General features: G+C 33.9%; 1 protein-coding gene across 3 annotated transcripts in view; it reads left to right on the top strand.

Moving 5' to 3' along the window:
• NTPase (ectonucleoside triphosphate diphosphohydrolase NTPase) overlaps positions 1-25,988 on the top strand; it is a 31,889-nt gene that overhangs the window by 1,294 nt on the left and 4,607 nt on the right. For 2 of the 3 annotated variants that reach the window (XM_089708853.1, XM_089708852.1), the window contains exons 2-7: positions 6,352-6,475; positions 21,009-21,152; positions 22,005-22,093; positions 23,628-23,791; positions 24,538-24,629; positions 25,206-25,359. In XM_089708853.1, the coding sequence (XP_089564979.1) occupies positions 6,352-6,475; positions 21,009-21,152; positions 22,005-22,093; positions 23,628-23,791; positions 24,538-24,629; positions 25,206-25,359 (767 nt within the window). Of the gene's footprint in view, positions 1-6,351; positions 6,476-13,765; positions 13,856-21,008; positions 21,153-22,004; positions 22,094-23,627; positions 23,792-24,537; positions 24,630-25,205; positions 25,360-25,988 lie in introns of those variants that run through there. The other variant, XM_089708854.1, reaches the window with a different exon arrangement.

Below are 25,988 nucleotides of genomic sequence, written 5' to 3'. Positions count from 1 at the left end.
AGTTTTATTTACTTTGAGAACTGCCTGTCTAGATAACGAATTATGTTGAGTTAATAATTATTCAAACACAGGCTATGTTAATTATGGTAGATGTAGTTATATCTGACTGATTAAATCACAATTATCTAACACAAAACTATCTATTTCCTATTAAGTAGTTTGTTTGATAACATATCTTTGATATTCATACAGTTTGAACTTGCTTTATTTGAGTTATAAAAATAAGATAAATCTATATGGAAATTATTGGCAAATCAAATAGATATTAATATTATATAAGAAGTAAATAATAAAAATATATATTAACAGCATGTATTTTAAAAATAAATCAAAATAAAATTCCATCAAGCCCTTTCAGGGTAATTATTATTACATTAGCATGAACTGATTTTATTGATATGATATTCTAGATTACATAAGAGATAATAAGTTGATTACATCAAATTAATATTACAAAAAATTACATTATATTTCATCGCTTCATTCTTCAGATATTATTTACTATGTAGTTCCCTTTTTCAATGCTAGCAACCACGCACGCCTTTAGATTTTTTTTTTTTTTTTTTTTTAATTGAGGGTATTACGACCTGACAAGTATTTGCTCGCTTTGAACGATATTCATTCCTTTTTCGTGCGCCGCAACATACGGACGTCTCAAATAAGTGCAAGTTTCGTCATGTTGAAGAGAAATTCGAAGGAGAAAATTGATTATAGTATGAAGATTAGGATAGGAAGTTTAAGAAACATAAAACCTATAATATCATCTTCGTAATCCGAAGACGACACAAGTAAGTACTTTGGAGTTTTAAAGTGTCTTTATTTCGATCTGTAATACGACGAATGAAAGTTATATGATAACTTACGAAATTGAAGCGTTGAAAAATATTCAAATATTTTTCGTTTATACCGGGAGGTTGTCCGAGATGGCATCACAAAGGTAATTTAATAGCTCATGATTTCTAGAAGTGAAATAATATTTACATATTACTCAACTTATGCCGGGAGGATGTCCGCGATGGCATCACAAAGGTTATGTAATTTTTTACTTTAGAGTACATACTTAAGTATTATTAATGTATTGAAATACATATTTATACCGGGAGGATGTTCGAGATAGCATCACAAAGGTAATTTAATAGCTCATGACTTCTAGAAGTGAAATAATATTTATATATTACTCAATTTATGCCGGGAGGATGTCCGCGATGGCATCACAAAGGTTATGTAATTTTTTACTTTCGAGTACCTACACACTTAAATATCATTAATGTATTGATATACATATTTATACCGGGAGGATGTTCGAGATAGCATCACGAATGTTAAAATCGAAATTTTTTAATACAATAAAAAATAAAAATAAAAGCCGGGAGGATATCCGCGATGATATCACAATGGTATTTTTATTGGAAAATTATAAATTTTTATTGGTACATATATAATTAGTTATTACTTGTTTAATCATTACCAGCTTACCAGGAGGCTATTCGAGATAATAGCACGATGGTTTGTTAGTTGAATATCAACTTATGTTAAAAAATAAAATAACCCTAAATCATAATTTTATAAGTACCCTCGATAACAAAACTTTTTGTTACCGGATCCAGATATCCTAGAAACTGATCCACCGACAAATTCTTTGCCGGGAATTATGTACAATATGACGGATCCAGCTGCGCTTCAAGCAAATGAACCAGTAACGGTTGATACCACGGCTCCTCAATCGGAGCCTGTCGACTTAGAACCTGATATCTTAGCAGCATTGGGTAAAGCTAATGATGTGATTCCAGAATATGGTGAAAAAATTCACGAAAGTCTCGCCAAAATATGGTTGCCGATCCTTAAGAAAGTTTTCTAAAAACTTATTAGATTCCCGAAAATTGCGTATTACTCCAGGCTCCTACGTAAATTTCGGAGATTCAGGCTGCTTCCCCTGAATCCGGTAAATTCTGGGATAAGAAAATGGCTAATTTGCATTGGCAATAATTGGGGGCCGTTATAACAGGCGTTAATAATAACCCCCTATTTACATAGTAAGAAATATAAGATGGAGGCCAATAAGTTTATAAGTGTATATGTCGCATATTCTCGGACCTCCATCATCGACAAACGGAATCAAGAAAAAAGTTTATTAGGCCTTGTTTAGACAAAACTTTTTTACAAGTTGTTGATCATTCTGAAAGGGTTAATACATTGTTTGGAGACAATTTATCGGATGAAATAAAAGCTTCGAAGGTTATTACACCAAAACCTTCTAGTTCACATGCTCATACAGCACACACATATCGCAATAGTTTCCAGGGAAACTGGCAGACACCTTCTCGCTTTCAGTCAAACAGGGGGGGGGGGGGGGGCGAGGAGGTTACAAGAGGGACATACAAAGACCAATCCCCTCTTCGTAGCCAAAGATGACCAGCTCGAGCTAAGATTGTGCACCAAAATAACAATAAATATTTACGTTATTTTACGATTGTTGGCGTAAAATTACTAATAATACAACCGTTCTTAAATGGGTTGAAGACGGTGTGGATTTACCATTTTTTAATGAAGTTTTTCAAAATTCAGTGCGTACTTAATTTTGGTCGGGGCAATATAAAGCTGGCATGCCTGTGGCAATAAATAACCTTATAGACTTGGGATATATTCATGTTTGTAACCCAGTAAAGGGCAAATATATCTCAAATATATTTTAGCACATAAATCAAACGGCGGTAAAAAATTCATACTACATATAATAAATTTATATCAAAAATGTCACTTTAAAAATCGAAGATCATAGGACAGCGTCGAAACTTATTCTCGAAAATGGTTTCATGGGCTACAATAGACCTTAAAGAAGCTTACCTTTTAATGCCAATTGAGCCGGTATTTCGCAAATTTTTCATAAATAACAAAGGTAATAGCGTAACTTAAAGAGTTTAAAGCTATGCCCCTAAGGTCTTTCTATTGCGCTAAGAGTGTTTACTAAATTAATGAAGGAAGTTATAGCATTCTTAAGCCGAGGTTTTAAGTCTGTCATTTACCTCGACGATATTTTATGTACAGGTAAAAATTATACAGAATGCCTAAATAATTTAAAAGAGACAATAAAACTATTATCTTGTCTAGGCTTTGTAATCAATATTGAAAAAACTTCATTGGTTCCAAGTCAAAAATGTAAATTCCTTGGGTTTATATATGATTCATGTAACCTAACTTTCTTTGCCTGATGATAAACGTAATAACATTGCACATTTAATTAATAAGTTGTCAAAATTAGGTACCTATTTGCACAATCCGAGAATTCGTGTCGTTAGTGTCTTTATACTAAGATATTAGAACGTCAAAAATATTTATTTTTAAATCAACATAACAATAATTATGATTCCAAAGTTTAGTTATATTCTGGGTGAATTAAATTGGTGGTCACAACATATATATATAAAACAAATTTTATGAAATCTCCAAAATTTACATTAGAGATTTTTTCAAATGCCTCAAGGACAGGTTGGGGTGACTTTTGCATTAATAAATGAGTGCATGGTTCATGGAAAGAATGTGAAAAAATCTATCTCATATATTATTTAGAGCTGCCTTTTTAACTTTAAAAACATTCGCAAACACCTATTCGAATTGTGCAATATTATTACGAATTGATAACAAAACTGCAGTTAGTAAAAATGGGTGGCATACAATTTCTCCACCTTAACAAACTAACAAAGTAACTGTGGCAATGATGCGAGCATCGAAACATATGGTGGTTCGCGTCTTATATTAATAGTAAAGATAACGTCGACACTGACACAGAGCCAAGAAGAATAAATCCGGATATCGAATGGAGTTTATGCAATGAAACATATCAAAAAAAAAAATATATATATATTTGGAAGAGCATTAGGTACAATGCTAAATGCAGAAAGTAAGTGTCGTGGCATCTCGACCCTGATGCGTCATGTGCCGACGCATTCACCATAAATTAGAATAATATACATTTTTACGCATTTCCCCATTTACTTTTATTTTGAGATGTTTACAAAAAATAGTTAATGATGAAGCGTGTGGGATACAAGTTCTTCCGTGGTGGCCTTCGCAGCCATGGTTCCCTCTTGTCAAAGAGCTAATATCATCAAACATTATATATTTGAAAACAGATACGAATCTAACGCATTCTCATCCCAGTCACCTGTCGCGCCCACTGCACTCACATCTTACGCTGGCTGCAGCGAGGCTCTCCGTGAAGCCTTCCTATGGAGATACATCCCATCGGAAGCTATCGAACTAATGTTGGCATCGCTTTCGAGTAACTCTAAGAAGCAATATAAGTCCATGATATAACGTAACATATCGATTATGGTGGCAGTTTTGTCTAAATTGGAATATTTCCAATTTTGAGAGTACAGTAGCGGCTGTCATATCATTTATAACAGAAGAGTTTAACAAAGGGGCTTCGTATGGTACTTTAAACTCGCACGTCTGCCTATCTTTAATATTAGGAAATAATATCGGGTCAGATGAATGCCTAAATACAATTATTCTTGGGACCCACAGTTACTTTTGAACCATATCTCAAGCTGGTTTCCTAATAGAAACGTAAATTTGGAACAATTGAATAAAAAATTAGTAATTTTATTAGCGCTGTGTTACAGCACAGCGAGTGCAGACGTTATCTCTTATAAATATTAATAATATTTATTTCTCAGGCAGTGGAGCTAAATTTTTCATTACAGACCTCGTAAAAACTTCGGCTCCAGGTAGAGATCAACCTTTTCTTATACTTCCATATTTCAAACAAAATATAAGTATTTGCCCCGCTACTGCACTGTCTGATTATATCTATGTCACAAAACATTTTAGGAAGGATGAGGAAAATAGATTATTACTTACTTTTACAAAACCGAATAAACCTGCCACAACTCAAACAGTAAGTTGTTGGATCAAAAATGTGTTATCGAAAAGTAATGTCAGCATTTCAATATTTAATTCACATAGCACAAGACACGCTTCAACTTCTGCTGCCTCTGCTAGTGGTGTATAATATTTATTACGTAAAACTGCTGGTTGGACAAAACATTCCAAAACCTTTGCATAAACTTAATGTATTTAATGAGAACGAATTTGCATAATCGATTTTACAGAAATAGTATTTAATTATATTTTCGTTAATTTATAAAACAAAATTAATAATATTGATGTTTACGTTTTATTCTAAACTTGCACCCAAAATGGTTCTTACAAAACTTTTATCTCTTAACATCTACATAGTAAATAATATCTGAAGAATGAAGCGATGAAATATAATATATGATCAAACGAACTTCAGAGTGAAGTTCGATCATTATTATATGAATCGCTTCATTCGAAGATATTAACACCCACCACACCCTAACCCAAAGTTTTGTAAGATTACAGACTCTAAAAATAATGAATATCGTTCAAAGCGAGCAAATACTTGTCAGGTCGTAATACCCTCAATTAAAAAAAAAAAAAATAAAAAATCTAAAGGCGTGCGTGGTTGCTAGCATTGAAAAAGGGAACTACATAGTAAATAATATCTGAAGAATGAAGCGATTCATATAATAATGATCGAACTTCACTCTGAAGTTCGTTTGATCATATATAATAAGTTAATTATATAAGAACATTTTTAGTTGATTTGGGAAGCTTAAATGTGGCTTTCTATGGGTAAAGGAATTTTTATTATTTACTAGTGGTCCGCCCCGGCTTCGCCCGTGGTACATATTTCGCAACAAAAGGTAGCCTATGTCCTTTCTCGGGTATCAAAATATCTCCATACCAAATTTCATGCAAATTGGTTCAGTAGTTTAGACGTGATTGAGTAACAGACAGACAGACAGACAGAGTTACTTTCGCATTTATAATATTAGTATGGATTTAGTAAATTCAGAGACCTTACAACATCAGAAACTCACAAATTCAAGTATCCATTCCTATCAATATTAGTAATCATGTAATTTTGGTGTGAATGCACAAAAACTTATAAAAGAACATCTCTATGGGCAAAATTTTGAAGTGACTCTATTGACTATCTTTTTATAGAACCTATGATCAAATACTAAACTAATAAACTACTACTATATAAAAATAAGTTGGGTTCTCCTTCCTGACGCTATAACTCCAGAAAGCACAAACCAATTTCCACGGTTTCGAATTTGTTGGAAAGGTCTCGGGCTCCGTGAGGTTTATAGCAAAGAAAAGGTGTCTCTGGTGGCGAGACGGAGTTCGCCCGGTTTGCTTGTTCCAAATAAATAAATGTAAACACATTTGATCACTTAAATGAAGGCACTTACCTCAAATCCAAGACGAAGACTTTTTAATTTTTTTATTTATTTAAACATTTCAATTTTGTTCCAGTTAAAAGATGATACCTCAAGTTCACATATCAATGTAAGGGCAAGATCTCTGAAGCAGCCGCGCAGATTCAAGAAGGTGTTCATATTCCTACTCGTCTTAGCATTATGTGGCACATATTTGCTGGGTAAGTTATCTTATTATGATTATTTTCCTTATTTATAATCACATTCATTAATGGACACTTCTTTTTAACCAACTTCCAAAAAAAGGAGGAGGTTCTCAATTCGGCCAGTATAATATATTATTTAGGACAAGGGTCTTCAACGTTTATGAAGCCAAGGGCCAACTATACTTTGATATTTGTTCGGTGGGCCGCAATAAAACAAAATCTTTTTATTACTAGCTGCGCTTCGCGGTTTCATCTGCTTTTTTCAGTTCCAGTAAGAATGTTGAAATAAAAACTAACAATAATATTTAAAGTTATTTATTATTTAATTTTACAGTACTAAAAGTAATTGAAATTGAAATCAATGAGACGATTGACATTGTTTATTCTTAACTAGCTTATCAATATCAGTCCCTATGGTGGTCGTTGAAATCCTCAAACTGTTTTCTAGGTGAATATCGGTGATTCTACTCCTTGTCTTCGACTTAACGTTTTTCATCCGAGAAAATAACTGCTCGCACAGGTATGTGGTACCAAACAGAGATGTCATTTTCAGTGCATGGTCTCTTATCTTAGGAAAATGTGTAGTAGTGATGTATTTTGAATAGAACTCGAACAATCCTAAGTTGAATTTGTCTTTCAAAGAAGAGTTGCATTGTAATTCTATCAACTCCATCTGAACATCATCAGGGACATCTTCGACAGAAACATTGAATGGGCGAGCAAACAAATTCAAGCTTTTTTCATGTTTTCGGAAATCGGTAAAACGCGACTCGAAATGTGTTTTCAGATCCAGCAGCGCGGTAATATATTTGTCCATGTTGAGAATTCGACATGACGATAAATGTGGAAAATGCGTGGTCATATTATTTTTTAATTGATTGATCCACAACTCCAACTTCACTTCAAACGCTTTTAAAGCGTCAAATAGTTCATGAACCATATTATCTTTTCCTTGCAATTTCTTATTTAAATCATTGAGATGTGCTGTTATATCAACAAGAAATCCAAAATCACTTAGCCATGCTTCATCACCAAACTGTGGAATAGCTTTATCCTTATTAAGCATAAATGCTGCCATTTCTTTTCGCAAATCGAACACCCTTTTTAACATTTTTCCCCTGCTAAGCCAACGAACATCACAGAAATAGGTAATGTCACCATATTCGGCGTCTTGTTCTTTTAAAAACTCCTGAAATTGCCTGTGGTTAAGACCTCGAGATTTGATGAAGTTAACGGTTTTTACCACAATACTCATAACGTCTTGAATATTAACTGACTTAGCACTTAAATTCTCTTGATGTATGATACAGTGGTACTGTATTAAAGAGACATCGGGATTATTTTTCTTTATTAAAGCAACAAGTCCTTCGTTTTTTCCAACCATAGATGGTGCGCCGACTGTGCAAATTCCAGCCAAATTTGATAATTTGAGTCCATATCTATCTATGACGGAATTGAACGATTCCAACACATCACATCCTCTTGTACTGCCTTTCATAGGAAAAAGAGCAGCCATTTCTTCGGTAACGACAAAATTAACGTCAATGCCGCGAATGAACACTGCCAGTTGAGCGGTGTCAGTTATGTCGGTACTTTCGTCGAGTGCAATGGAGTAATAAACAAATTGCGCCACGCGTTCCTTTAATGATCGTTCGATATCATTAGCCAATTCTTCTACCCTCCTTGCGACTGTAACGCCGGAGAGACTTATTTTGGAAAAAAGTTGTTTTTGCGAGGGACATAAAACTTCTGCTGCGGCCTCCATACATTCTTTTATGAATTCACCGTCGGTAAATGGTTTTGACTTCTTAGCAATTTTCTCCGAAATTATGTAGCTAACTCTTACACTTGCTTCACTATCTTCATTTTGTTTGTGAAAAGAATTCTGTTGTTTTTTAAGTTGTTTCTTCAGAGTCTCCACCTTATCAATTCGTAATTGTCCTTGAAGATGTGCAAACTTACTAGAATGTTTTGACTCATAATGACGCTTGATATTGTATTCTTTCACCACAGAAACTGATTCATTACATACGAGGCAAATGGGTTTTTCCCCGACACAAACGAAAAGATATAAATTCGTCCATTTATCTTGAAATAACCTGTGTTCATCAACGACCTTCCGTTTTCTACTTCAACTTGCTGCCATCACAATAATTTGATATTACTAAATCAAGTTACAACTTGTTTAAACGCACTGAACGAGCGAATGAGATAAACGTGTCCGAAGTTCTGTGAGATGCAAACCTGACTGACATTGCTTGCCAGCCGCGCGCGCCACTGCGTTTCGGCGACTCCCTCCACCCGCACACCGCACCGTGCGCCTCTACCTGCCAAGCGCGAGCGCGGAAATAAGTTTTGGACTACGCGCGTTTTATTTAACCTATCTGATGCATGAAATAAATAAAATAACATATATATTTTAAATTATATAATAGAAATAAATACATAAAAACAATTTCTATACATATGAACCTCATTTTGAGTAAACTAATGCCGGGCCGCCAAGGATGCTGCCGCGGGCCGCATGCGGCCCGCGGGCCGCACGTTGAAGACCCTTAATTTAGGAAGCAATATAATCAATTCAAACTCTTCTTCTGTCTCTAATCAACTTAAACTCATATAATATGTATTTATTCAAATAGACTTCCTTTAGAAGCGCTTTTGAATTGTCAAAAAATATATAGCATTTACCACATTGAAATTCTTCTTTAACTCAATAATTAACCTCTGCATGTAATATATCTATATATAACTAGCGGTCCGCCCCGGCTTCGCCCGTGGTACATGTTTACGTTTTCTCTACATAAAAACCATCCTCGTACTTCAAGGAATATAATAAAAAAAAATAAAATTTGGAAAATCCAAAAGTGCACGCCTCATACTTTTTTTTTAATAAATATTTATTAATTATTATTTTTGTTTATTTAATAACAATTAAACCACATCGAATCAGACCCTGAAAAATGAAAGGGTTCTATTCCTGAGCATACTCAAGCGTAAGAGAAAAAAAAAGACTCGATTAGTAAAGTATTTCGGTCGCTATCGTGTTAACAAGAAAAAGGATCCGCACATACAGACACACGGACGTCCAAGACAGAACTTTTTTAAACTGTTTTTTAACTAGTTTAAATCACAAAAATGACATCAAAAATATCATGAACGTTAAAAATAGTGTTTTTTTCTTAATATGTGTGTGTATGTATTATCTTACAAGTGCAATGTATGATACATAAAGACATTTTAAGTTTGAAAAATCAGATGTTTTGCGCGAAGTGACAGTAGTACCCACCTCAACGCTTCGCTTATGAGGCGTGCAATAATTATCGAAATCGGTTCAGCCGTTCTCGAGTTATGCGCTTACCAACACATTTTGCGATTCATTTTTATATATAAGAAGATTAAATCGCGAATGAAGTACACAAAACTATTTCACACTTCCAGTAACTATCACACTACTGTTTTATTTGAAAAATCTTGGAAATTGAACAGTTTTATGACCAATAACATTGATAAGCTTAAATTGATTTAAGGCTTAACCACATTGAACAATTTTCTGTTCTTTTATATACTTAGTGATGTTTTTTTTTACATTTGATTGGTATTATGCTATTTTAACTTAAGGAATAAATTGTTGTTATTAGAGAAGAATCATTTTGTTTTTCGGACAAGAATACCTCACTGCAACTATACTTTATGTCTATAGTAATAAGCTAAATAAAATGGTTTTCCAAAAAAAGGAAATCCAATTTTGCGTAAATTCCCAATTGGTCATTAAAAAAAGGGAACAATGATGCAATAATAATTCTTGATCTTTTGTTGTCGCCCAAGATCATGGTCATGTCCTAATCTTTCTGAATAGAAAGATAAGACGAGACAAATTAAAAGGTATAATATGTTGTCACGATTGTAAATTTTACTGAAAGCAACTAGTATATCATCCCCTTATGAGGCTGACATACTTTGTCTAACTCGGGCAAATGAATTAATATCACATCGCAGTTCGCACGCCAGAGCCTTTTAGTTCGGTAAGGATAATACGCCTTTCTGTTTTGCGCAATCGTAAAAACGCTATTGTATTACAGCCGTTTATCCTGCTAAATATGTTAAACTTGTAGTTAAAAATTAGGATCAGATTAATTACACAGGAGACTCCTAAAGGAACTATTATTTATAAATAGACATGGGCGTAGCTAGGCATGGGCACAGGGTGGGGCAAAAAAAAAACCGGCCAAGTGCGAGTCGGAGTCGCGCACCGATGACCGAGGGTTCCGAACAAACCTACTTTTTATTATGTTGTAACTCTAAAATGTATGTTATAGCAATTTTCCTTTATCTGTGCTATAAGACATTGCTTTTAACCAAATTTCAAGACTCTGTGTTCACGGGAAGTACAATGTAGGTTTTGATTCCCTTGCGAATGTCGAAATTTGCGATAATTTGCAGCATAAAATGGCTGTATATTTTTAATGGCGTTGGCTTATAAGCCAACGCAATCAAAAACTTATAAGTTTGATTTTTTCACAGCTTTAAGAGACTTGAGTATTCGATATAAATTTCAGCTTGATAACTCTACGCGTTCCTGTGAAAAAGTGTGTTGACAGACAAACCGACAGGCAGACTTTGTTGTGCGTCTGTCTGTCTAAAAATAACTTTTTTTTTTCGAGAACACGTGGCGGTATCAAGCTGAAATAATAATGAATAAATCAAAACAAACAAAAGATACCTACAGCCGTTTATGTTGCAAATTTCATCCCTAACACATCTATACACTATAACATCCCTTATATATATTTCATCCCTATCCCTATACAATATAGTTTATCAGTCTTTATACAATAATACGATTACTTTTTACCATTAAATATAGGTCTATGTAAATAGAAAAATAAACCATTTTAAATAACTCAGTAAATAAAGCAAAACCTTGCACTTCCGATTTCATGTTTGTTTTAGGTTAATGGTCACTTATTGACCATAAAAACACAAAATGCAGACAGATCCAGGTGGAGCTTTGCTCGTAATCTTTTAGTTTTTGACCGATATATCGAAAACTATCCACTTTAGGGCAAAAGTTGCTTAGGGCCTGTTCAGTGCGACGCGGATGACCTACGCGGACGTCCGCGACGGACGGTAAAATGTATGAAACCTTACAGCGTGTTCAGAGCGACGCGGAGCTGTCCGCGTCGCGGAGAGCTATCCGCGCGCGGTCGAAATCGCTCCGCGCCGCTCCTCCGCGCCGCGGATGTCCGCGGGCGGACGGTGCCTGGTTCTAATGTATTTGTTCAGTGCTCGGCGGACAACAGTCACGCGGAGCGGATGTAAAGTACTGTCGTTGTCATGGCGGCTGCGTCAAATGTGCAAACCGAGAGGGTTACAGTCGATCCCGATCCGCATCGCACTGAACGACAAAATCATCCGCGACGGACGCAAAACCTAGTCCGCGTGCGGACGGTCCGCGTCGCACTGAATCGGGCTAGACTTTTTTGTAGAAAGTAAAATTTCGCATATTTTGTACCATGTAAAATTTTTTGTAAAACTTACTATTTACGGTTTATGGCCTATTTGATGAACCGGTTGATCGTTAAAAAATGGATTAATGAATAAAATGCATGTATGTGCATAGTTTTTAGGTCACTTTATTCTCTACAAGTTTTGTTTTGAATTTACTTCTAGTGACCATATTTTTTGAGTTGTTTCACAGACCACATATAATGTAGAAATGCCGCCGCTCGGCGGGTGACGTGGCAGGCCAAAAGTTTTTTTACGGATGTAATAAAAACGAAGAAGAAATTTCCAATGCAAGTGGATTTTCACCGTTTCCGAAACGGCAAAATTTTTGATTTTTTTTTATAGAAAATTTTTAATACATTTTTTAAAATATTTTCCTTTATTTTATTCTTGCATCCGAATATAAAAAAACTAACCAATATTATTTTTGTACGAAATACATATATACGAAACATACATAGGTAGCTAGTAGCTACTTGCTACCTAGAAAACTTGAAATTTACTTTTTATCGCCAAACGTTAAATAACTCAAAAAGCATTAGAAAAAAAAGTTTCAAATAAAGTAATCTTAATAAATGGATAATGCATATGTATAATATATTAATGCCTATGCACTTCATTGATTAATCCAATATTTAAAGAGTTACTTGCCAAAGATGATTAACCGGCTCATTAAATAGGTCATATTTCGCAAACGGAAAGTGTTTCAAAAAGTTTACAAGGTATAAAAGATGTAAAATTTTACTACCTACAAAAAATTCCCAATATTTTTTGCCTTAAAATGGATAGTTTCCGAGATATCGGCCAAAAACTTAAGATTTCGAGCGTAGCTCCACCTGGATCTGTCAGCATTTTGTGCTTTTATGGTCAGTAACTTATCCTAAAACAAAAGTGGGAAATTTAGTGCGAATTTGGCTAAATAAAAACAGCTTTGAATGGGGTAACACTACTTTTTCTGGCACCAAAAGTGGTTTAAATCATGTAACATAGAAGCGCAAGCTTTTTGTTTAGATCGCATTTTTTTTGTGACGACTGACAACTTTCGAGTGAGAATTTTTTAACGGATATTAAGTTTTGTAGTCAGTACCTAGATAATTACGTTTTTTAGATTTGGTTAGGTACCTTCCAGGTCAGAGCCAGGGTGGGGCAAGTGCCCCACCCTGCCCCACCGTGGCTACGCCCATGTAAATAGAATAAAGAATATGTTCTCGATACATTGTAAGATATTTATGTGGCTCATGTGGTTTAGGTGTTGAGTTTCGTAGAGACCTTATTACTTGTTAGTCACGTTCGATTCAAAGGTATTAAGTTAAGGTATCATTCTTAGAAAATATTTCTACACTGTTAATTCCGAGATCCCTTGATAGGCCGAAAAATTTAACATGTCACGGTTTCGATCCCGAGAGGATACTAAAAAAATAACTTCGACTAGATTTCAATAAAAGGTTGAACGGCCTTGCGACACATTCGTCCCATAGTCCAGAACTTTTATATGCAGTCATGTGGAAAAGGACTTTGACGTGATAGCTAATTCAATTGAACTGATCCCTATAGAAATGAAATATGGAAGTTTCTGGATCGGACCTTGAATATAATACGAATTTATTAATAACTTATCAATGGTCGGCCAAAAAAAGATCACGTTAACCACTCCGTGCGGTTTGCGACAATTGCACCTGGCTTAATCTATAACGTGCTTTATGCAGTATAGCTCATAAGTCGTGGTGATAAAGTGCATTTTATCTGAGGGTTTGTGAGAAATAGCGTATGGCTCTCTGGTTAGTAGCGTTGCAACATTCTCAGAGGTAGCCGGGCTTCGGATTGTTGGCTCCGAAATGACGAACGCGACGGCCCCCGTAGTGCGCGTCTTGCCTGTATTGATTGCAGGTAATTAATTGATTTTTATTTGACCAGGAGAAAATTTGTTCAGCCATTGTTTTGATGGAAATTTGGACTCGATTTGTTCATGTTTTAACCGCTGTTATGATCAGCTGTATAAAGTGTTTGATTATTTCGCGTTTGAAACGTGTCGATAATTTGTGTTTTTTAAGTATTGGGAGCAATTGTGTCTGTTATTATTATTCTGTACTTAAAGGTTCTTAAGGATATAATTAAGCGCAGTGGTTTCTCATTCTACTTTACGTATATCATAATATTATCCCATACATAATTCGTCGTTATTTGAGTTTTGTAACTACTTCTATTTTACTATTGTTATTTTGATTTCATCCATCAATTTTTTACGGTCATCATATTCAAATTTCTATGCTCTGTGGACGTTAATTTTCTGTTATAATATACATATTATGTATAAGTAGCTTATTTCCTTAAGCGTTCCATATGCCTAGTATGTAATGTTTTTCTTATATTTTTTTACACAAATAACTAAAGTATTGAATGCACTAGGTTGCACTGTATGCAAAATTGATTGAGATCGTATATAACGTACTTTCAGAGTTCTGCATAAAGAAACACTGGACGTTTCTATAAATAAAGATTCAAGTTATACAGCTCCTAAGAAATAATCATTGAGGTACTAGAATGTGAACTAATATTATTTATCCAATAAAGTGGAAACAGTTCCTGGAGTTTATACCTATATTTGGGGGGAAAATCTTTATTTGTAGGTTTTGTTGTGAAATTTATTTATACACGTGTAAAATTGCAAGTAAGTCCATTGAATAAAAAGTTCTAGAGTGCGTGAGTTAGTAACGTAAGATGTTTCTTCGGAAACATGTCAAGAGTCCCTAGGTAATAAACATACTAAAACCCCGGGACACTAGGAGGAGCCCCGGAGTGGGGGGAGGGGGGGAATGGGTCCCTTTTTTTCATTTTTCGCTTAAATCTCAAAAACGGTACATGTTAGAGAAAAACTTTCAAGGAATAGTTGAAAGGCCATAAAATTATCTACAAGTTGTACCTAAATCATTTTTTCCTATATCCTACCGTTTCTGAGTTACACGCAGTAAAAAATGATAATACTACATACCTATGTTTATCACATCAATCGATCAAAAAATATTTCTTTCTTCCAAAAAACTCAAATGTGCAACTTGTGACCGGTATTAATAGATTGCTCTTAATTAGGTCTATAATTGGTAAAATAAACACATTCCTCCATGGAAGCCTTTAGGAGGAATCGATTGTCAAAATATAATATTAGGGCAGTTTGAGTTACTGAACTTGATCTTTTTATTTTTTTCTTCCAAAAAACTCAAAAGTGCAACTTGTGACCGGTACAGATAGATTGCTCATAATTAGGTCTATCATTGCTAAAAATACCAGATTCCACCACGGAGGCGTTTACGGGGAATTGAATTTTATCAGGGTAGTTACGATACATGAACTTTTTATTTTTTTTCTTCCAAAAAACTCAAAAGTGCAACTTGTGACTGGTACAGATAGATTGCTCATAATTAGGTCTATAATTGATAAAAACACTAGATTCCACCATGGAGGCGTTTACGGGGAATTGAATTTTATTGGGGTAGTTAGTTAAAAAGTTCAAGTATCGTAACTACCCTAATAAAATTCAATACCTCCTACACGCCTCCATGGTGGAATCTGGTTTTTTTATCAATGATAGACCTAATTATGAGCAATCTATCGGTACCGGTCACAAGTTGCACTTTTGAGTTTTTTTGGAAGAAAAAAATAAAAAGTTCAAGTATCGTAACTACCCTAATAAAATTCAATTCCCCGTAAACGCCTCCGTGGTGGAATCTAGTATTTTTATCAATGATAGACCTTATTATGAGCAATCTATCTGTACCGGTCACAAGTTGCACTTTTGAGTTTTTTGGAAGAAAAAAATAAAAAGATCAAGTTCAGTAACTCAAACTACCCTAATATAATATTTTGACAATCGATTCCTCCTAAAGGCTTCCATGGAGGAATGTGTTTATTTTACCAATTATAGACCTAATTAAGAGCAATCTATCAGTACCAGTCACAAGTTGCACTTTTGAGTTTTTTGGAAGAAAAAAATAAAAAGATCAAGTTCAGTAACTCAAACTACTCTAATATAATATTTTGACAATCGATTCCTCCTAAAGGCTTCGATGGAGGAATGTGTTTATTTTAACAATTATAGACCTAATTAAGAGCAATCTATCAGTACCGGTCACAAGTTGCACTTTTGAGTTTTTTTGGAGAAAAAAAATAAAAAGTTCAAGTATCGTAACTACCCTAATAAAATTCAATTCCCCGTAAACGCCTCCGTGGTGGAATCTGGTATTTTTATCAATGATAGACCCAATTATGAGCAATCTATCTGTACCGGTCACAAGTTGCACTTTTGAGTTTTTTGGAAGAAAAAAATAAAAAGATTAAGTTCAGTAACTCAAACTACCCTAATGTAATATTTTGACAATCGATTCCTCCTAAAGGCTTCCATGGAGGAATGTGTTTATTTTACCAATTATAGACCTAATTAAGAGCAATCTATCAGTACCGGTCACAAGTTGCACATTTGAGTTTTTTGGAAGAAAGAAATATTTTTTGATCGATTGATGTGGAAATTGTTTGAGCCAAAATCATGTTTTACTGCGTATAACTCAGAAACGGTAGGATATAGGAAAAAATGATTCAGGTACAACTTGTAGATAATTTTATGGCCTTTCAACTTTTCCCTGAAAGTTTTTCTCAAACATGTACCGGTTTTGAGATTTAAGCGAAAAATGAAAAAATGGACCCATTTCCCCCCTCCCCCCACTCCGGGGCTCCTCCTAGTGGCCCGGGGTTTTAGTATGTTTATTACCTAGGGACTCTTGACATGTTTCCGAAGAAACATCTTACGTTACTAACTCACGCACTCTAGAACTTTTTATTCAATGGACTATATGGTGTTTTATGTGTTAATTTTGTAAGTTTGAAATGAAATGAAATGAAATGAAATGAAATGATTTATTTGTATGAATTGTGGTTACAAAGCAAAGTTATAATAAATTTCACGTCCGCACAATTCGCCAACAATTGGCATACAAATATTTAAATTTTATAATTTAAACTAATTCACGTGAGTTATTATTTAAGCAATATATTATTTACATTAGATCATTTTACATTATAAATTATAATATAGCAATATGACAATTTGATTATTACATTCTATTACATTATAATTGATTTCTTACGTCAATTTTGTCAAGCTAGGTTAACATTTTTATTGTTTCGGTCATTATAATCTAAAAAATTCGTTTAAGGAATATAAACAGTGATTAATAAGCCACGCTTTTAATTTTTTGTGCATTAAATTTTTTGGTAGTTCCCTTATATGTTTTGGTATATGGTTAAAAATCTTTACACACATTACACTTGCATTCTTTTGGTAGAGTGCTGAACGGCAGTTAGGCATCATTAAACGTGTGGGATCTCTTAGTCCCAGTATAGAGTGGTCTTTCATGCTTTTAAAAAGTTCACTATGTTTTTTGACAAATATACAAATTTCCAAAACGTATAATCCCGTGAGTGTTAAAAGATGGTGCTTTTTGAATAATGGTCGACAAGATTCTAAGGGACCAATATTGCACATAGCCCTTATGCACCTCTTCTGTGCCAAGAATACATTTGTCACGTCCGTCGAGTTGCCCTAGAATATAATTCCATACCGTATCACAGATGTAACGTATCCGTAATATGCGGTAAGCGCAGCATTAAAGGACACTGTTTTTCGTAGTCTTCTTAATGCGTAGACGAACTTATTTATTTTTCCAGTAATCATGTCACAATGTGCTTTCCAGTTGCAATTTTGATCTACATTTAACCCTAGGAACTTTATGTAATGTGTTTGTTCGATAGTATGGAATTTGTCCGTTACATTAAGAGGTGTATGTCGAGCTTTATAATTTGAAAATTGAATAAATTTTGTTTTAGTCATATTAGCCGATAGATTATTATCATTAAACCATGTCAATACTAATTCTAAATTTTTATTAATTGTCATGTTATAATTTATCTCTTTGTGATCGTCAGAATAAATTATTGAAATGTCATCTGCAAACAATATACACTTTTGGTCCATAATGTCAGGTAGGTCATTTATGTAAATTAAAAATAATAATAAAGGCCCCAATATGCTGCCCTGTGGCACACCGAAACTATTAGGTAAATAGGGGGACTTGTATGTAGTGAACTCTAGCTTGGTATTTATTTTATTTATTTCAACACTCTGTTGTCTCTGAAACAAATAATCATGAATCCATTCAAGAGCAGGACCTCTAATGCCATACTTCTCACATTTATATATAAGTAGTTTGTGGTCCACAAAGTCAAAAGCTTTTGACATGTCAAAGAAGATTGATGCAACAGGAATTTTATTATTAATGCATCTCGTTACTTCCTCAATTAAATAGAACGTAGCCAATGCAGTAGATTTATTTGCTTGAAACCCTGTTTGTTCTTTTTTAATTATACTATATTTGTTTAAAAAATTTATGAGTCTGGCACTCATAGCTTTTTCCAGAATTTTTGAAAAAATGGATATAAGTGTAATCGGGCGGTAATTTTTTATATCCGTTTTGCTGCCTTTTTTGTAGAATGGCTTAACAATAGATACCTTCAGGTTTTCAGGGAAGACGCCTTGCGAGAATGATTTATTAATTAAATTAGCCAATACATAAGAAATGCTGTGTTTACATTCTTTAAGTATGCTTGTATCTATTGAGTCATAACCTACAGCCTTTGTATTCCTAAGAGAATTTATGATTTTAATAATCTCTTGCTCTGTGCATGGTGAGAGAAATATGCTGCTATTTATTGAGTTTATTTTATATTTGTAATTACTTGACTGATGAATGGAATTTGTTATTTTACTTGAATTATTATATGTCAAATTAGTAAAGAAATTATTAAATGTCATAGCAATTTCTAATGGATCTGTTATATCAACGTCATTGTGTGAGATTAGGTCAATACAGTTGCTAGTAGTTTAAGTTTGCGACTGAACGTATTTGAATTATATATTTTGGCACTCAGATATAATTTAAATATTATTTGTCGGACTCACACTTGGCCGGAATTAATATAATAGTAGCTTTATAGATTACCTACTTTATAGATTAGTCTTATCATTGTACTACAATTCATATGAATTCTATTTGATAACCTTTGCCTCTAGAGAATTAATTGTATTGATATTTAATTATGTCTATTGGTGAATTTCAACCAATTTATTATTACTCTCCATCGGGAATGTTGTGTTTAAAAACATTCTGTTGTTTGTTTATATGTAAGTTTGCATTTCCTAGAAATTATTTAAATAAAATCTTTATATTTTGTAACTAGCTTTCCGCCCGCGGCTTCGCCCGCTTTGTCTAAAACATAATAAATTATATACTTAAACCTTCCTCTTGAATCACTCTATCTATTAAAAAAAACCGCATCAAAATCCGTTGCGTAGTTTTAAAGATTTAAGCATACATAGGGACCACAGATCACAGAATGATATAGGGAGTAGGGACATAGGGACAGAGAAAGCGACTTTGTTTTATACTATGTAGTGATAACACCTTTATATTTGTAAACTATTACATGTAGGATAAAACATTGTGGTGATAGCGATTATTTATTTATATGAGTTGCTTGATAGCGATTATTTATTTATATGATAGCGATTATTTATTTATATGAGTTGGTTTTATCGACATTTCGAAGATTTTGAAGACAAAATCCTAAAAATTAATCATCAATACAATAATTTGACAACCAATTTGATAGTTGTCAAATAAAGTTGCCACATGAAAATCTTTTATTTTTAAAATATAAATATGCCATCAGATTCTGGTAGACCTATAGTAGAATGTAATTATAATCATTTTTTTTATTTTTATTGTTACGCTGTTTACGTTACTGTTTTTGTAATTTTTCCGTTAATTGTAACTAATTACGTTGTGTTTGTTGTCATTGTTGTGTTTATTTGATGTTATATTGTTACACACTAAATATTCACTAGACGATCGATTCAATTTCATTCATTCCCGATTATCAATCATTCACTTTGTGACAACGCTATTTTTATTTCATCAAAAACTGACAACACAGTAAACGTCAGTTTACTTTATCTAATTAAAAATCCGAGTATAGCTTTTCCCCGGCTTATACGAGACAAAAAAAATCCGCCTATGTTTCTCGGTCAAAATAATATTGTAATCTAATGCTAAAATATTTTTTTGATCGTAGAAGACTTTTAGGTTAATGCTTACAATAAAAACTCTCTTTATAGTATTAGGTAATAATTAAATATTAATTTAAATTACTTTGTGATATCGAGTATCAAATAAATTGCATATACAAACATTTAAGTACAAATTGCAATAGAAAGCTAGCTCATTGTTAGTTTCTATTGATACGACGACCCTGAAATATATTCAATTATAATCGATCGATGTGCAATATGTTTTGTATTATGAAGCAATACAATATTGGTTTTGAAAATAAATTATTTTTTAATAATTAATTTGGAACAATGTCTATTATAAAGAAAGAAAAAAAAAATATTAAAATTGTGAATTACGTGTGCCCTAAGTTGGGTTTTTCTACTAAAGTTTATGTAAGTAATCAGTTTTGGAAAATTGGGTGTTCAACTAATCAACTTTTCTGTAGTATATAATGTTTTTTTTTTTAAATTTATACATCCGTACGTGCTAATCGCACGTTCATACAGCAATTTTTTTAGCATTTTACATTGAAATACTTACATAATTCGTTTAGACAGATAAATTAGAGCGATAAGACTGTTCTGTACCTACCTATTGTGCTGCATTCATACATAAAATATTTTACTACTACTACTTTTCTTTCATTTTCTACATTTTCAGCTTTCTGCCTGGGTTTCGCCCGTTTTGTCTAAAACCTAATTAATTATATACTAAAACCTCCTTGAATTAATCTATCTATTAAAAAAAAACATCAAAATCCGTTCCGTAGTCTAAGTTTTTATATGGCAATAAAACTTGTTTTCTTTCTTTCTTATTACATAGGGATATACGGACAGAGAAAGCGACTTTGTTTTATACTATGTAGTGATTATAAATTGTTGCAGGTCTTTTCGCGGGCCAGACACAGTGGTTCGATGGGCTCGCCAAGAGCCTGGGTTACGAGAGCGTGTACCACCACGCGGTGATCATAGACGCCGGCTCCTCCGGGTCCAGGGTCCTGGCGTATAAGTTTAGGGTGCCGTTTACAGGTGAGTTTTAATTTTAATTTATAGAATTTTTGAAGTGAAAACTTCTTTAGCGGCGTTGAGCACTTTTTCTGTAATGGGTATAAAATCTTAAACTCGCGTCAGGACACGTGACCTGATCGAAAAAGCGTAAGACGGATGGAGAGTAGACAGCTATCCCCTCTCTACTACGCGCGTTTTCTCTTCTACCGGCACTCCCGGAGTGCAACCCGTCTTTTTTTATTTTAGTACATTAGGTAGACCGTTTTAGTATTTTTAGTATGGAATTATGGGAAAGGCTTTTTATGGATGGACATTTTTGTATTGGTTGATTAGGTAGGCTGTTTAAGTATAGAATTATGGGATAGATTTTTATGGATGGGCCTGATTTATTAGGCAATTTTTATGTTGCCAAGAGTGTTGGTTATGAGAGTGTGTACAATCAGGCGGTGATCATAGACGCAGGCTCCTCCGGGTCCAGGATCCTGGCGTATAAGTTTAGGGTGCCGTAGGGTTATTATGGTATGGGTTATTATTATTTTTTTATTTTTTTCTAGATAAGGAAGCGCTTGACCACAATCTCGCCTGATGGAAAACTAAGATGTGGTCTAAGATGGTAGGCGCTTCCCTAGTAGGAACCGGTTCACTCTTCGCTTGAAGATTATATGTACTGAATATTATATATAATTTTACTTGACTATTCAGAAGCAGATTTATGATTTTATCGTTTAATATTTGTCAAGCATAACTTGTAAGCTCTAATGATTCAAAACTGGTTTATTTTCGTAGAATATATACTTACCTACTAAGATTTTCTTGCATAGCAACTAATAATTTAAAAGACTTCATCTTTAACAACTGTTACTTTTATTCCAGTATTCGGTCAAGCGAACTTGGACTTAGTAGATGAATATTTTGAAGAGAGCAAACCGGGTCTGTCCTCGTACGTCGACGATCCTAAGAAGGTAAGGTGGTAAGGTGTGACTATTTTAATACTAGAATTATATATGTACTAGACTAGATAAGGTTTTTACGTTTTGTATAACTCTATTGAGTTACTATGTACTACGTACTAGAGAGGCCATCGCTTCTAAACTATTTGTAACACGAGTTAGAATCAATCGTCTCAATCCATTTTGTTTTGTTACATTGATTGGTTTGATAATTTTATTCATATTTTTTTAATAAGATAAACAATATTTATTTGTTACATTGATTGGTTTTAATTTTTAGTAATAAGAGGCAGAATATCTACAAAGTGTATGACTCACTAGCCGCCCCGCGCCCGCCGCGCTTGTTGCACAGATTTTGTTCGTGGTGTCCTCTCTATTATAATACCTCAATGTATAAATCTCATGTTTTTCTTAAACATTTAATCTATATTTTGTATGTAGTGTGATAAGAATTACGGTTTTTACACGAAAATTTGCAGACAAGACACGTATTAATATAATACAAACTATAGCGGTCCGCCCCGGCTTCGCCCGTGGTACAGGTTTTCTTTCCATAAGAACCATCCTCGTACTTCAAGGAATATTATAAAAAAAGAATTATCGAAATCGGTCCACCCGTTCACGCGTTTTGCCGTGACCAAGGAAAACTGGTTTCATTTTTATATATTACTAGCGGTCCGCCCCGGCTTCGCCCGTGGTACATATGAAAAATAGATGTTGGCCGATTCTCAGACTTACCCGATATGCACAGAAAATTTCATGAGAATCGGTCCACCCGTTTCGGAGGAGTATGCAGACTAACATTGTGACACGAGAATTTTATATATAAGATATAGATTGGGATGATGTTGTTGATGATGATAATGCTCATAGTGATATGGATTTTCACGATGACGTTGATAAAGTTATTATTGATAATTACATAATTTTTGAGAATTTTAATATAATTGATGAGGGTAATGTTGTTGGTATTATTGTTTCTTAGAATGATGTTACGATAATGCAGTTCTTGAAAATGATCTCGTAACAGATTATATTGAATGATAATATTGTCAGAAACGATATATTTATTTATTTCGATATCGGTATACTAGGATCGGTATTCGATTGTAGTCTCTATTATATACTACGTAAGAGATTTAATCGCGTGCCATCGGGATACCGCTACCCACCGATACCGGTCTAGTGGGAATAGGCCTTAAATTACAATTTGAGACTTAACCTACTAGGTATACATTGTAACACACAGCCTTATCGCTAAATAGCGATTTCTTCCAGACAACAGTTGTACAGAGAGTAATTCAATAAAGGATAGGAGTAGGGCATAAATAACTTGTAATCAATAACTATCTAGGCAGGCATGCCCTTTCATAGACTGCATCACTACAGACTTACGATCAGGTAATGGTGCAGTCAAATGCCTGGCTATTTCTATAAAAAGAAACATACTTTATGGGATGTTCGTGCCCCAGCACGGAACGTAATGGGCTGATGATGATGATGATGATGTTGGTGGTGATGATGATGAACCATATTTTCATTCCAGGGCGCAGAAACAATAGTGCAACTAATAAAGAGAGCGGAATTCCTAACACCACCCGAAAAGCGTAAATCCACACCACTCGTGGTGAGAGCGACCGCGGGACTTCGGTTGTTACCGGCGATGAAAGCGCAGATGCTGATCAAGAAGGTCGCTGATGCTATTGCTAAGTGAGTTTTAGGGAATTACTTTATTGGAGGGTATTTGGAAAATTGTTCAAAATACTTGTATCCTTCCTCTAACTATGGGCTCCTTTTTCGACAATAACTTAATTTTTTGTTGGTATTTGGAAAACTGTTTGACCTTTACAGTAAGATGTTTATACCACACGTTAAAGACTTGTTGATCTTTTGATTTATCAGGATTTTAAACATGACCATGTGAGTGAAATCACATAATATGGAGGGATTCAAAGTTTCAAAGTTTCAGAGTTAAAGAAGAATGTTACAGAAAGGCTTTAATTAAGGAATATATGATAATAATAATTTAAAAAAAATATGTGCGTGTATCTACACACGTAAGAAGTGAAACTACTTTATGACCTAATTTTTAAAAAAATAATTTACTATATGCAACTTTACAGAAATACGTCGAATCACGCGTGGTAGGGATAAGAAAAAGATGGCGCGTAACGGAAAAATGTCACGTGTAACGAAAAACTGTTACACAAATTTTTTTTCCAACCCCTATAAAGAAGTTTCACTTCAAAAAATCTTTGTGGGTACCTTTATGACATTAAAACCTGACGAAATTCTCTCTTTCTAAAAACATGACAATGTTTGGTTTGTCGTGTGTTTTTTTCTGTTACACGAAATTGCTTCCCTTTCAAATTAAGCTTACAATATAGTGTTATTATTAGTATATATATTATAGTATTAGTATTATTAAAAATTTCTAAAGTATAGTTTTATTACAGGTTAGGTTACGATGTTGGTCCCAATGGTGTTGAGATCATGGACGGTTCCGATGAGGGCATTTTCATCTGGTACACTGTCAACTTGTTACACAGTGAGTATTTTTGGAGAATTTTGATAAATAATGTTCAATTAATAAATTATTAAAATTGCAATACACCGTAGTTAAATGGAAAAAAATCTTGAACAATTTTCACTCAAAGAAGTATAAAATTGTTGAATTGGTTATTTTCAGATGCTTCAGGTATAGTTATTTTGATTTTAGTAGTCTATTAAATTAAAGGGTAGTTCATCTTTATCTATACTAATATTACTAATATTATAAAGAGGAAAGGTTTGTAATTATGTATGAATGTATGTATGTATATATGGCATAAACTACTGGACCGATTACAATGAAATTTAGCACACATATAGAGGGTAACTTGGATTAACACATAGGATAGGTTTTATCCCGGAAATCCCACGGGAACGGGAACTAATGCGGTTTTTTTCTTAGCTAGCTATTTATAAAATAGTTTTTTTGTTTACTACTTTTGTTCTTCGATTGGCCATTTATTACAAAGATATTTGACTTCCAATTCGACTTTTACTAAAAAAATGCTTTATATTTAGATGCAAGTACCCTCAAATTACGCCCTTATTAAATACTAACTTAATTTTATTCCAGATCTCATCGGCGGTGAAACAATGGCGGCGATGGACCTCGGCGGTGGGTCCACGCAGATAACTTATCAACTACAAGAAGCGGACAGGAAACAGTACGCGCCGGGCGATCAGTTTGTAGTGCCCGCTGGGGAAAACATCACCCTGTATACTCATAGGTGAGGATATAATATGTGATTTTTGTGATTTTTTGAAGTGAAAACTTCTTTAGCGGCGTTGGGTATAAAATCTTAAACTCGCATCAGGACACGTGACCTGATCGAAAAAGCGTAAGACGGATGGATATCAAACATGCTCAACGTTAATAATCAAGTTTTCACTTCTGCCGGCACTCCCGGAGTGCAACCCGTTTTTTTTTTGTATCACAACGCTTAGTGATCAGTTTGTAGTGCTGGTTGGTGAAGACATCAGCCTGTATACTCAAAGGTGATTATTATGTGATATCTTTTTTGTTACTGACCAAAAATGTGGTGTGTAAATAGCGTAGTAAAAAAAAAACTGGCTATTAAAGGTGATTATTATGCATATTAAAAAAAAAAAATTGTAGAATTAAAAAATAACAACTTGAATATAACTCAAATTCTGTAATAATTGTAATAAAGCTAATAAAAGGCTCACTATCCGTAATTTTATTGTTAAAATTATATAAAAGCAATGAAATCGTTATAAATAAAACAAGCATTTTTTCCAGTTAAGCTCAATGAAAAAAAAGCCGTATTAATATACAATACAGCGTTTTATACATAACTAGCTTACCGCCCGCGGCTTCGCCCGCTTGGTCTAAAAC

The sequence above is a fragment of the Colias philodice genome, chromosome 21 (genome assembly GCF_061535455.1).
Source record: "Colias philodice isolate Cphi_HAF_F1 chromosome 21, ilColPhil1 Martin Lab GWU primary, whole genome shotgun sequence".
Taxonomy (NCBI): Eukaryota; Metazoa; Arthropoda; class Insecta; order Lepidoptera; family Pieridae; genus Colias; species Colias philodice.
The sequence above is the reverse complement of the archived record's forward strand: the minus strand, read 5'-3'. Positions and strand labels throughout refer to the sequence as shown.